Raw genomic sequence first — 13,249 nt, 5'->3', positions numbered from 1 at the left:
TTATCGCCACATCAATGAGGACAATAATAGGATATTTGTGGAACTGGAGTGACATGATGGGTTAAATTGACTTTCTCCATCAATCCTGCTTAGATAACATTGCATTGCCAGCATGTCTCCATTTCAGTCTTGTTGAACAAGGCCTATTTTTTCCCTTTTGATCCTCAGATTCTTTATTCAGCCTCACAGCTGTTTGGCAGTGGAAGAGTTTATCTGTCTGAAAACAGTCCATGTGAAATAAGCTAGTTTTGTAATTCCACAGTTTGTCCTACAAATTAATTTGAGCTACTGATGACAACAAGCCAGTTTGGTGTCCCCTGTGAGGCTGTTCTCTAAAGTTTGAATAATTATGCAAAATGCATGATGTCTAAAATATTTATTCCATGTAAACAAACAAAAACAAAAGCATTTTTAGAAGAAAGAGATCCCAAACTGGAAATAAAGACTATTTACCAACAAGATTTCTGTCTGTACAAGATAAGATTAATCCTTTGTATTTTTGTATTTTCTGACCAATTAAAAAAGAGATAACTTCTGACTTGAAATTCAGGATGAAGTGATTATTAAGAATTATTATCACTCTTTTTTTCTTTTTTTCTTTTTTTTCTCAGATACTCCAAACTAGCAGATCCAGCCAACTGGCTAAGAATTGACCCCACCACAGGTCTAGTCTCATCAATTGCCGTTCTGGACAGAGAATCCCCCTTTGTGAAGAACAGCATGTACAACGCAACATTCCTGGCTACTGACAACGGTATGTAATCATTCAAGTGGCACTGCAGTTCCCAAAAATACCTTGTTGAGTTCCTTTGATGCACTGGTTACATGGTCTAGGTGTTTTAGTCAGGCTGTTACACAAGCACTCTATTCTAGGCCATTATTGTTAGAGCATTGAGGAGGAGATAATGTTGCCTTTTCAAAAGGAAGCCTAGCAGATGTCTAATGTACCCTAGCTCTCAAAGGTCAATCTTCCACCTAGCATCACTTTGACTTCCTCTGTGATGTTTTTCACTATAACCTAGTGCACAAACACAGCATAAAAACACACTGAAAAACTATCTCTGTTACAGCCACAAAGGTATCCTCCATGTTTGAAGGTCAAGTTTGTACTAGGCACTTGGCATGTCTGTACCACTGACCACCTTAGTTGAAGGTTAATGTGCTAGCAATCCCTAGAACCATCCAGCATGTGGATACATTCACCTCTTCCCTGCACTGGCGGGATTTACCTCTGTTCAGGTTTACCCTGTTCTACAGAGCATAGCTTAGGCCAATAGGCTTAAAAACTCTATCAATAAAGAGGTTTCTCAGCATTAATGGGTCAGGATTGGATGACTAGCTCCTTTGAGCGTGGCCTGAATGGTAAAAAAGCCTCTTAGCTGAGTGAATACATAGAGGAGCCTGAGAGGAACGACAGTGGGCTCTGTTTGTCTGCTTTAGTATTCCCATCCCGCGTCCTTCGTCAGGAAGACGTTCTTCAGGCACAGGCACACACACACACACACACACACACAACCCAAATGTTCTGATATCTCCCTCTGTCTGTCTACCTCACTTGAGATTCGATTCTTGGATCAGTATGCAGTTTGGATGGGTCCTCTCCTACTAGAGTAAATAGCTGTTTAGAGTGTCTCATTATAGCCTGAGACCCAGCAAAAAAACTTCATACTTTACTTTTCTCTGTTGACTGCATAATGATTGAGGAATGAGTGATGACATTTCAGTAGTATATACTCCCATCCATATGTCTTTTTTTAAAATCCCTCCCCTCTCATAAATATGTATATGTGTGTGTGTCGTTTTATGGCCCATGCAGGAGTACCTCCAGCAAGTGGCACAGGTACGCTGCAGATCTTCCTGGTGGATATCAACGACAATGCTCCTAAGGTGTTCCCCCAGGAGGCAGAGATATGCGAAAAGCCAGAGCCAAATGCCATCAACATCACTGCGCTCGACGGAGACCTGAACCCCAATGCTGGGCCATTTGCCTTCGAGTTAGCCCACCGGCCCTCTGATGTTAGGAGAAACTGGACCATCACAAGAATCAGTGGTAAGTCACAGAGTACATATCACATCAGGGACTCTAAGGGTGCTTTCACACAACTAGTTTGATTATTTGGTCCGTACCAGGCAGTAAAATTGTTACTATGTAGCATACAGGCTGCGATGTGGTCCACATTCACACCTGCAAACGAATAAAGATTGGTCATATTGACGTTCCCTCATCTTCCGGTAGGTCGGCATTTGGTGCAGAGTCAAGTGGACCGAGATCACCTCTTTTTGGAGGTCTTGGTCCGCTTGATTTAGTGCGCACCCGAGTGCGATTGATGCTTTCACACCAACGAAAACGAACCGAACTAAGAGCTTTTGGTCCGAATGGACTGTTTAGTGCGCACCAACTGCTGTTGGTATGAACGCACCCTAAATTGTTTCATATTAGGCTGTTTATACATTGTATTTGAGCAGTGCAAATCCTTTTTTATGCTTGCATTTACTGGGCTATTTTTAAGAGAATTAAATGTACCTAATTGTCATTTTGCCTGCTCTGGCCTACATTTGCATTCATCATTGGAAAATTGAGGAAGAGCATATTCACTTTTCAATCACATTTCAATTAGTGGTTTTTAATAATTAAATAGAAATGAAGAGAAATCTTACAATATGTACAACATTCATCAGTCTGTTGTTTTGTAATTAAAGCTTCACATTGATCTATGATCCTTCTGAAAAACACTTAGGAAATGGGTGTGAACAGCATGCTGCAGAGAGGGCAGGTACTCGAGAGCTGTGACCAACAATACAATATTAGCCTTAATGTTAGCCTTAACACGCAGTCAATAATTGTTTATGCTAATTTGAACCAAATATATGAGTGGAAGAATTTATTTGTTGTGTGTTAGCTGTTAGATAGTGTGAGTTGAAACACAGTGAATATATCTTAATAGGATAATGGCATCTGGATTATCGCAGCTGGGAATTTAGCCTAAGCAGCATTATCAAAAGGTATTCAGTAGATTTTTAAGCTCCAAATCTAAATCCTGGCCATGTTTGGATTAGATATGCTGATGCAACTTCCAGGTAGGAATTTATGCTGCATATTTGTGGTAATAAGAGTTTAATCGTACTGTGAACATGGTCGGTACAAGTGATGATTTGATTTAATCCCCTTTAAGGAATAAGGTGTTATTTTATTCTTATATATCTTATATTCACTTAATCTCTGCACTTGCCATTACAAATATATTTTGTCTGAAACACAGAGCCATCATGAATCACTCACTTACTCTTTTTACTGTCTCTCCTCTGTGTCTCTCAGGTGACTATGCTCAGGTGAGCCTAAAGATTGGCTTTCTTGAAAGTGGTATCTATGAGCTCCCCATCATAATCACAGACTCGGGCAACCTACCCATGTCCAACACCTCTTACCTGCGGGTTAAAGTGTGCCAGTGTGACATCAACGGAGACTGCACTGACCAGCAACACATCATTGCTGCCGGTCTGGGCACGGGCGCCATCATTTCCATCCTCCTCTGCATCATCATCCTCCTCAGTGAGTGTCTCAGTACCCCTCTCAAAGAGCATGTCACACTAACACACAAGGATTATGAAGACAGATAAATATTATCCGAGATACTAATAGATTACTGTTGGATTATCAGAAAGATAGCCTTGATCAGGTCCCATCCAAGCTCTAAAACATTGGATCCGATTACATTTGTATAAAAATATGTTATTACGTTTTGTGATATGAGATCCCTCTCTGTCTGTCTATCAGTTCTTGTGCTGCTGTTTGTGGTGTGGATGAAGCGCCGGGATAAAGAGCGTCAGGCTAAGCAGCTCCTCATCGATCCTGAGGATGATGTGAGAGACAACATTCTCAAGTATGATGAGGAAGGTGGCGGAGAAGAGGATCAGGTAAGAATGATGTGAAACACATGTGGTGATGTCAGATAATATTAATGACAGAGAAATAACATATTTAACAGATATTTGTGGGCGGCAGAGGTTAATGATTTACTAAACAGGAGCTATGTCTATAGTGTGTTATCCCACAGATGTTTGCACGTTGCAGACTTTGCAAAAAAAGGTCACCAACTTAATATTTTTCATTGGTTAAATTAGCACAGCTAATTACAGTATTGCATAAAAAATAATATCTGAGTCTGTAACAAAAACTTCAAAACATAACATAAGGCATGTGTGGTCTTGGGTATTAGCAGTCTGTGTATATGAAGAATGTAGCAGCATGACGACAAAGAGGACCACCGAAACACTTTCTGCAAGCGTACATATACTTATAAGTGCCTTTTTAATGTTATGCTTCTTTAGGATACACCTTACAGTCATTCACACTGGGGTGTAAAACAGATTCACTTAAAGTAGAAATGGTACTTCTTTCTACGGAAGAGCAGAAAGGAGCTTGAAAAGAGAATCGAAACCTGGAATCAATAAGGGAAACACATTTTGATCCAATTGGTTCTGAAAATATTGGAAATGTTTTCTCAACTGGAACTGGTTCTCACTTCACAACCCAAACACACATAAACTCCACACAATAAAAAAAAAGAAAAAGCAATGCCATAGGCATCATTATAAAGCCACATCTCTGCATCCCCTTGTACTGATCAGGCATGCACAGACACAAATTCAATTGTCCTAATGACCCCTTGTTAGCAGAACGGAATCATTTCATAAAAAAGGCAGTAATATACCAAATGGGCTATTTTCTTGCTGCTGGCTGAAGTGCTCCGGTAGCTTAGGTATAGCAGAAATAAGCGGGAGACCCCGGTCTGACCCAGCACAGTGCCAAATTAGCCTCGGAGACTTGTAATTGGTAAGCTGATGTCATTTAGAGACAGACATCTGCTGTGGCGCTATAATGAAGCTCTGTCTAAGGTAACAATATGACTGGAAAGCCATTACACATCTGCCAGTTATTAGGCAGGAGGGAGTGTACCCACTTATATATTCACATCCTCACTTTCACACACAAAATGCACAAACTTGTGGACCAGAACATGTTGAAAAGGAAATTGTTGCATGATATAACACCCCTCAAAGGCAAACGAGCGAGAGCAGCGATTTATTGAGGGAAAACAAGCTTCCATTTTGAGTGGCGCAGAGGAGGACAGGGCGCCAGGAGAAAATGGTCTTGTCTGCGGAATCGAGGGAGTCAGTGTTGGGTAAAAAATGGACCTGACTTTCCCAGCGATGTGGTCTTATAATGCCCACCTCTGTTCTCCCTATCTCCCGCTGGGGAGGAAATTGAAGTGTCAGACCATTGGGCGCTCTCAGAGTATATGATTTTAGCTGCTGCTGCCATTGCCCTGGTTTGTATTGGTTTGTGAAACACTCATTTTATCAAAGGCAGACAGCTGATCAGGCTGCACTCCCAAGACATGGAAAGAAATAATACAGAAATAATAACAAATTGAGAAGTTGTTGTGCACGTTTGTGTGCAGGAAAGAAGTAAAAGAGGAAAGAGTCATCTGCTTCTTCAGATGACCTCAGAAAGATTTCATGCACATTAACCTTAGAGAAGGTGGCTTCGAACAAAATGTTTTGATTTGTTTTTCAATCACATGCAGTAAGTGAAACAAAATGAATCAGACTGGTTTATCTAACTGCCACACTTATTTGTCAGCAAAAATAAAGAGAAGTTGTGAGGTCTCTTAAAGGGTCATTTCAGTTTATAATCTCAGGAGTGGAAGTTGCAGTTTTCTAACTGTTTTCTAACAATTATGATTACAATGTTGTTGCTGAAATATGGGATTGCTGTCACATCCTCACAAAATCAAAAGCAAGAAACATAAGCAGTAAGATTTAAGATTTTATACAGTACTAATTAGAAGTTCAGACACACTTTCTCATTCAAGTGAGAAAGGTGTGTCCAAACTGCTGACTGCCACTGTACACAGCCAAGAAGGTTTGTCTATAAACTATGGTGCAGCTTTTCAAAAGAGTTTTGTCTCTTTCTTTTTTTTCCAAATAAGTTGGACATAGAGTTTGTTTAAAACTGTTATTATATATATATATATTTATATTATATAATTTCTCATCCCTTTGGAGTTATTTTTAGTAAAGATGCCTGTCTAAATCTCACCAGATATACTACAGTGTTACTATAATGGCCAAAACCACAAAAATAAACTGAAATGTTCCTTTATTTTAAGGGAGGTTTTGGACCTTGGCACGATGATAAATAATTTCAGTTCTGTTTGAAATTGCTGTGCTACGTCTCACAAACAATTAAGTGTGAAAGGCATAGCAATGTTCAGTCTCCTATGTGTGAATGTGGGTCATTAGTGCCAGGGGCAGCCATTTCACCCGACCAGTGTTCGTGTAAGGAGTCAATTCCCTGAAGGGGTTGGTATGCCATTAGACCTCCCTGCTTAGATCAGCCATTATATGGGTCTGCTGCAATTCCTGTCACCAACTCCTGACCCCTCCGGTGTATGACCTCAAAGAAGGTCAAACAGGAGTCAGACTGAAATGGACCAAAGATGATGGATGGCATTATGGCGTGATGTGTGATGACCATTGTTCGTATCAAGCTAGCCTCAGGGTTACTGTCATGGCCCATGAAATCAAATTACACATGAATAATCAATGTGTTTGTTTTATATTTAAGATGAAACGTATTAGTTTGGAGTGAAGTAGATGTTTGTCAAGTGGCTGCTTGCTTTGTCGTGTTTATATATCTGGGCTGTTTACCCGTCACCACAAGGTTTATATTCATTCTCTTTTTCTTTTTTTGTTTTGTTAGATTGTGCAGTTTTTTTTCTTTTTTCCTTTTTTTTCTTTTTTCTTGGGAGTGAGCATGCGAGTGTCTGTGTGTGTACGTACATGTGCAACTGAGCAAAGACAATTTTGAAGGGGGATATTAGAGATGGATGGATTACCGAAAATCTTCTAAAGAGGGACAATCCATCATGCACGCTTATTAGGCACACACCCTGATTCTCAAATGGCATTTTCTCTATCATATCTGCTGTCACCGTGATACCATCCAGTTATTCAGCTCAGCTCAACTCTGCTCTTCACCATAGCTCTTTCTCTCCTAGTTCTTTTTTTTCTCTCTCTCTCTCTCTCTCCTCACTCTTTCTCCTCCTCCTTCCCTGCCCATGACTTTGCACAAACTGCGAGCCATTCAGGTTGCCTTGGTAATGTTAATAGGATTAGCAATGGCTTATGCATATCCACCATCCCGTGTCTGGGCATTGATTAGAGCAAAACAGTCGCCTGCACATCCTTCCTGCAGCATACCGCACAAGTACAAACACTCTGCAGCGTATGATGTGGTCCTCAGCTTGGACCCCCTCAGTGCTGGCTCTTTTAATGTGTCAAATTGTCCCTAGGCTTGTGCTTCACAGACAAGAAGATTAAAGTTTCCCTCGTGTTCCCTCAACTCTCCTTGCTGCAGTCCAGCTTAAAAAAAAAAAAAAAAAAATCTTCCCTCCACTCAGCTGAACTTCTCTTCCTCTGCAAAGCACAGGCTGCGTTTACCTATTTAAATCACCACACTCAGGTCGGGGTCTCATCTTGCCGCTCACTAACTCCCATCTGTCTGTCTGTGTTACCCAGGATTATGACCTGAGTCAGCTCCAGCAGCCGGACACGATAGAGCCTGATGCCATCAAGCCTGTGGGGATCCGCCGTCTAGACGAGAGACCCCTCCATCCTGAGCCACAGTACCCCATGAGATCAGCAGCACCCCACCCTGGAGATATTGGAGATTTCATCAGCGAGGTAAGAACACCAGCTAGCTGCAGCACCGAAGCGTACGGCGTTATTGAAAACTGGGATTGTTTTGCCACATGGTGAAATCAAATCCCAGGAAAAGAGCTGAAACGAAAGGATCAGCGCTGTCTCAAAGCTTGAATTTCATTTTCAAGTCGAATGATTTTGTTACAATAAACTTGTATCTAAATAAACAGTTTGCTTCATATGACTCAGTATCATACAGTTGTGCACCAGCTGGAGTAAAGAAATACTCAAAACGGAATAAATTATTAGAATTGTTTTCATCTTTTTTCTAAGCAGAGAGTAGAAACTTTTCTCATCTCACGTATATCTGTTGAGACACGTATAAAGCCAAAAAAGTACATGATGCTAACTCACTTAGATATAATTGTTTTTCTCCTCACTTTCTGCCAAAGAAGAGTTACAGATGTGTCAGCCCAGAAATGAGAGATGAGAGAGGCAATACATTGGTTTTCTATTGGCGTGCACTGTTCAGAGTGCCCTCGTTTGCCTGAGGCCATCATTGACTCCAGCATGAAGGGAGAATGTAAAATGAAAAGAGCAGTCATGTATTTTTCACAATCTCCAACAGACAAGAGTTTCACAGCATTACAAATGGAGTTCTCTACTAGTTTTTGGATGGCGCCCATGTTTTTAGATTAGAACTTGATCTTTCAGTTCTGCTCCCTGAACCATCTATCTCTCAGATCCTTTTACCCAGGCACCACTCACTCTCACAGCATGTCATGAATACACCTAATACACTTGTCGTAACAGTTGATATTGGGTGAAAAGTAATGCTTTGCGCTGTTCGATAAAGAACAGTTTGACAGAGTGCACCATTCTTCATCACTTTTGTTTTTTTTCACATTATTTTAACATTCTCACAAGACCTTGAAGCCGTTTCAAGTCCTGACCCAGAAACGCTAGCTGCAACCAAGCAATGTTGATCTGTTTTTAGTCCCAGATTTGACTGTTGCTAAAGCTCAGTCATGGTAGCTCCAGCGCTCACACGGAGCTGGAATCTGACCTAACTGATAAGGGCTTGCTGCCAGTGGAGCAGGGAGATGGAGGGGGAGAGGCAAAGGGGGGAGCGGCTCTGATCTCCATCCTGAAAAGTGCACATGCCCCGGGAGCTTGTGGTTCTTAATTAAATTAGAGGGACAAAAAAATTAGGCATAGATTTAGCATAAGGACTTTAACCCCACATTCAGACAAACAAAGGTCTATTAGTCAACTCCTGGTCAGTTCCCACAGAGGGGGGTAACATTAAATACATTAGCACCAACCTGACATGACCTCTGTTGGTCACAGGTGGACACAGCACCACAGAGGGAGACAAAGCTGAAGTGATTGCCGTCATTGTTTTGCATAGCGCCTCGTTTCAGCCTTGGCAAGGTTGTCTGCTGTGAATAGAAATACCAGTGGGTTTGATTACCCTTTTTCTTTTGTTATATACAGGACAAAGTGACTCCAAAAAATTGAGGACAGTACGCCATTTCACCGAGAGTCGTGATTGTCTGCAGCACAGTGGATGACTCAGTTATAATGAAATTAGGGGGCTGAGTTCTGTGATTGACTAACCTTATGAAACTGCCAGTGGGGTTTTGGTTGTAGATGGAGGGGGCTATAACCAGCAGAGCGATTATGGTTGTAATTGTAATGAACGATCCATCTGTTATATTTCCCACCAAATTATCAGCACCACAGCCCTGAGCAAATACTTAACGAAAGCTAACAAGTGGAAAATAATCACTAAGTGCCCAAGCACTTTAATTCAATCCATCTTTTTATTTGAGAGCATTTCAGTGCCATAATGGCAGCGCAGAGGAAACCATAAATCTTTGACAAGTTCCCAATGAGCGGAGGTCTCGTTTTCTGTGTTATGTTGCTCCAGTTAATTCATTTATTATTTGTTAGGTGTCCTCAGTTGTGGCGATGAGAGAGTAGAAACCAGACTCGGATCCAAAGTGGTTCATGGTCAAAGCACATCTCAACTCCTAGATTAGCAATCCATCAAGTCTCCTGAGGACTGTTAGGGAATGAGGCTGAAAATCAATCTGAGGACCTCTCATGATGCTATGAGGATTTCTGGGAATGTCAAGCACAATCTTCAAAACAGAACCATCCCCACTTGCAGCACCAAGAGCCACAAGATTACACATACACACACATGTGCGCACACATTCTCACCTCTTCTCGTGCTCAGTTTACTGTTTAGGTGGGATTCAGATAAATACGAAATATGAAAGATACTACTATCTATAGATGACTGTACAAGTGTCAGTGCCAGAGTGTCAAGGCCCTTGAAGAGAGACGGAGGGTGGGGGCTGGCACAAGGGTCAGTGGGGGAAGGGGAGATGAATCCATTCGTCTGAGGCTGCTGGTCATGCTCAATATTGGCTTTTGATCAAGCACTGGATAATCCTACATCCCAGAAAACATTAGGAGAATCCCAACCGAAATGCAGAGGAAACCCACATGAACACTAGAGCCTGATTAATCCGGACAAAAACCTGATTTCCTGAACAAGTGGAGGGAGAAGCACCGACTGGTTTTAGGATAGATTAGCCTGTTTGTGTGCAGCAGTAGGGGGGTTGGGGGAGCTGTGTTGATGTGGCTCGCTCCTTGTTGCAGGCAGTGTTTTAATCTTTTCATCTAACCGTGGTTTTATTTCCTTCTTCACAGGGACTTAAGGCAGCAGACAACGACCCCACCGCTCCTCCCTACGACTCCCTGCTAGTGTTTGACTACGAGGGCAGCGGCTCCACAGCTGGTTCCCTAAGCTCCCTCAACTCCTCCAGCAGTGGGGGTGACCAGGACTACGATTACCTCAACGACTGGGGCCCTCGCTTTAGAAAACTGGCAGACATGTACGGCGGAAGTGATGACTAGGACACACAGCCACTCGTTGAAGGATCAAAAGATGAAAAAAAAATGAAGAAAAGGAAAGATTTCCTGTTGATGGACATGGACAGGTTCTGACATACTGATATTCCCTAAGAGAGTTACGGAACTGTGACAGAAAAGAAACAAAAAATACATTGATTCTGAATTTTTTTCAAAAACAACCAACCTAGGCTTATTGTTGTAGTCTACGCATACATATGCTTGTTGAAAGCTTAGGCATAGCCTGTGCTCCAGTTATGGAGGATATGGGAGGGAACACTGGTGGACTGTCACCACTTGGACTGTTGGTATTGAATGCGCTCAGTTACACTTGAATTTCACAGTACAGAAGCACTGGGATATAATGTGCCTTTTTGTACATTTTTTTGGATCTAAATGATTAGTTTTATGTTCAAGGCTTTAATGGTACTGACTTTTGGAGTGATTTCAAACAAAGTATGTTACACTCTGGTATGCTTCTACATGCTTTTTTTTCTTTGGTTACACAACGCTCCTGTTTGTTGAAGATTATTTAAATAAACTACAAAGACGAAGAAATGAAGGATCATCTGTTAGCTTTGATGGAAAGCAAAACAATTAAGAGCAGCACTGTACAGTACGCTAGACTTCTAGACTTTTTCACTAAAAAATTAAAATTATGCAGCTGGTTGCAAATAAAGGGAGTTATGAATCATACTTTTGTAGCAGATTTTTGTTTTCTTTTTTTTTCTGAAGTGATGTAGTATTTTACAAAAACAACAAAAAAAACTGTTTTGGTCTAATCTATGTACACTTCATTTGCCTTAGTCATCATCTGATATTTTCAAGTTTTACTTCACTGTAAAAAGATGTGTGTACATAATGTTTTTTTCTTTATCTTTTCTTTTGATGTAGTATATGAAGAAGTGCAAAAAGTTCCAAACTTGTAAATGTATAATTTGGACTACAAATTCAAATTTTTTTTGCATGTTTTTATCTTTTCATGACAACAAAAATGACAAATGTTGTTTCCCAAATTTATTTACAAAGTGAAAAAAAAATAAAAATCTGGGTGACATTAAATGTGTAGAAGCTAAGAGAGTTTTTTGTATAAAACATGAAAAAAACACATTGATAAAAAATTGAAAAGTAGTGATCTTGTCAGCACAACTGTTGAATTTGTACCAAAAAGGGGGGTGGGGTAGGGTGGCATGACATGCTAGGCACTAATTACTGAATCAGCTTTAAGACTGGAAAAGGTTTTGGACTTAAGCGGTGTGGATAACCATATGTACTGGAAAACAAATTATACATCTCTGACCCCAACCATCGAAATAAAATGCTAATTTTGGAGCTAAGAACTGCCTCTTTATTTATTTGTTTTACTTAAGCTGAGCATTGTTGTAGAGGCTTAATTAGACTGTGAACTGTGCAATCTATCTCAGGACAAAAGTTTAAACAAAAAGTAGTTCAATTTACAATATATTACCACAGGAGAGAATAAATCATTTATGCCCATATTTTTATTTGTGGGTTGCACACATTGTGTAAAAGTAAAACGCTAAAGGCTCATACAAGTCCAAGGATAAGCTGTGTGACTTGCAGGCTAAGATGAAAACAATAAGCTCATTTCTGTAACACTATCTATGTGTCCTTTGCCAAGTCAAGGTCAAAAGCTCATGGACAAGCCAAATCCATTCAGTACCTGTCTGCTTGCAGGGGTTTGTACTATAAAGCAGTGTAGGTCAGATTGTACTTGACCTCAAAATGAAGAACCCCTCCAAAAACTGCCTCTAGGGACTCTGCATGTATGTGGACCCTTGGGACGTGTGGAAGGATGAAGACAAGAACGATGTGTGTGGGTGTGGATGTGGGGGTGTGTGTGTGTGTGTACTGTATGTGCATGGCTTTGGTGGGATTGGTGCAGTTGTAACGATCTGTTCAGCTGTCACGTGCGCGGTGTCTTTGGATGATGAAAGTCACAGAACGTCAACCATTTAGCCTCCACCTGCCCTTCCTTTCCCCTTTCCTTGATTACTGTGGTACTTGTAATTCACAGAGCCACCACTTGCACTCAGTTGAATAGATGCGGACATGGCTTATTAATTCAACCAAATTAGCCAGTTTGGTTTTGTAGTCCTCACACAAAACCCAATGAATGTCCATTAGAGAATAATCACTGAACCGTACTTGCCCTTTGTTTTTCAGCTGGTGTAATCAGTGTAGCTGCTCTGTGTTAATCAGTTCCACATCCTGTACCTCTTAAGAAGTTTTCATATACAAGTTATTCTCACAGAGTTGTTTTTAAATGACCTTGCCTGGTGCATATCACTTATCTCAGAGTATGCAAAGCTATGCACTCCATTTGCCAGAAGCAACATGAAATTTTACGGTGTGCAGTCGGATGAAATGTTAAACAACAAAATGTCTGACCTCGAGGTGTTGTTTCAACTGCAACTCAGTCAGATTTGTTTTGCCAAATCACTTCCTTTAACTTTGAGCTTTTCAAACCAGACGGCTGGTTTTAATGTATTTCCTTTTGTTTCTGCGTTCCTAACAGAGAGGTTACTCCACTTAAACCTTTGCCTAACTACTTTCTTTGCTTTGATCTTCAGCAGGCACAGATGTGGTTAATGAC

General features: G+C 40.9%; 1 protein-coding gene across 1 annotated transcript in view; it reads left to right on the top strand.

Moving 5' to 3' along the window:
• The window catches only part of cdh2 (cadherin 2, type 1, N-cadherin (neuronal)), a 62,734-nt gene extending 51,125 nt beyond the window's left edge, over positions 1–11,609 (top strand). The window contains exons 11-16 of the mRNA XM_053330602.1: positions 612–754; positions 1,817–2,050; positions 3,317–3,550; positions 3,776–3,915; positions 7,585–7,749; positions 10,432–11,609. Of these exons, the coding sequence (XP_053186577.1) occupies positions 612–754; positions 1,817–2,050; positions 3,317–3,550; positions 3,776–3,915; positions 7,585–7,749; positions 10,432–10,638 (1,123 nt within the window). The 3' untranslated portion in view covers positions 10,639–11,609. The remainder of the gene's footprint in view (positions 1–611; positions 755–1,816; positions 2,051–3,316; positions 3,551–3,775; positions 3,916–7,584; positions 7,750–10,431) is intronic.
• Positions 11,610–13,249: the final 1,640 nt, after the last annotated feature.

This window comes from Scomber japonicus, chromosome 12 (assembly GCF_027409825.1).
Source record: "Scomber japonicus isolate fScoJap1 chromosome 12, fScoJap1.pri, whole genome shotgun sequence".
In the NCBI taxonomy this organism is placed as follows: Eukaryota; Metazoa; Chordata; class Actinopteri; order Scombriformes; family Scombridae; genus Scomber; species Scomber japonicus.
Note: the sequence above shows the minus strand (reverse complement) of the source record. Positions and strands in the feature narration are given on the sequence as shown.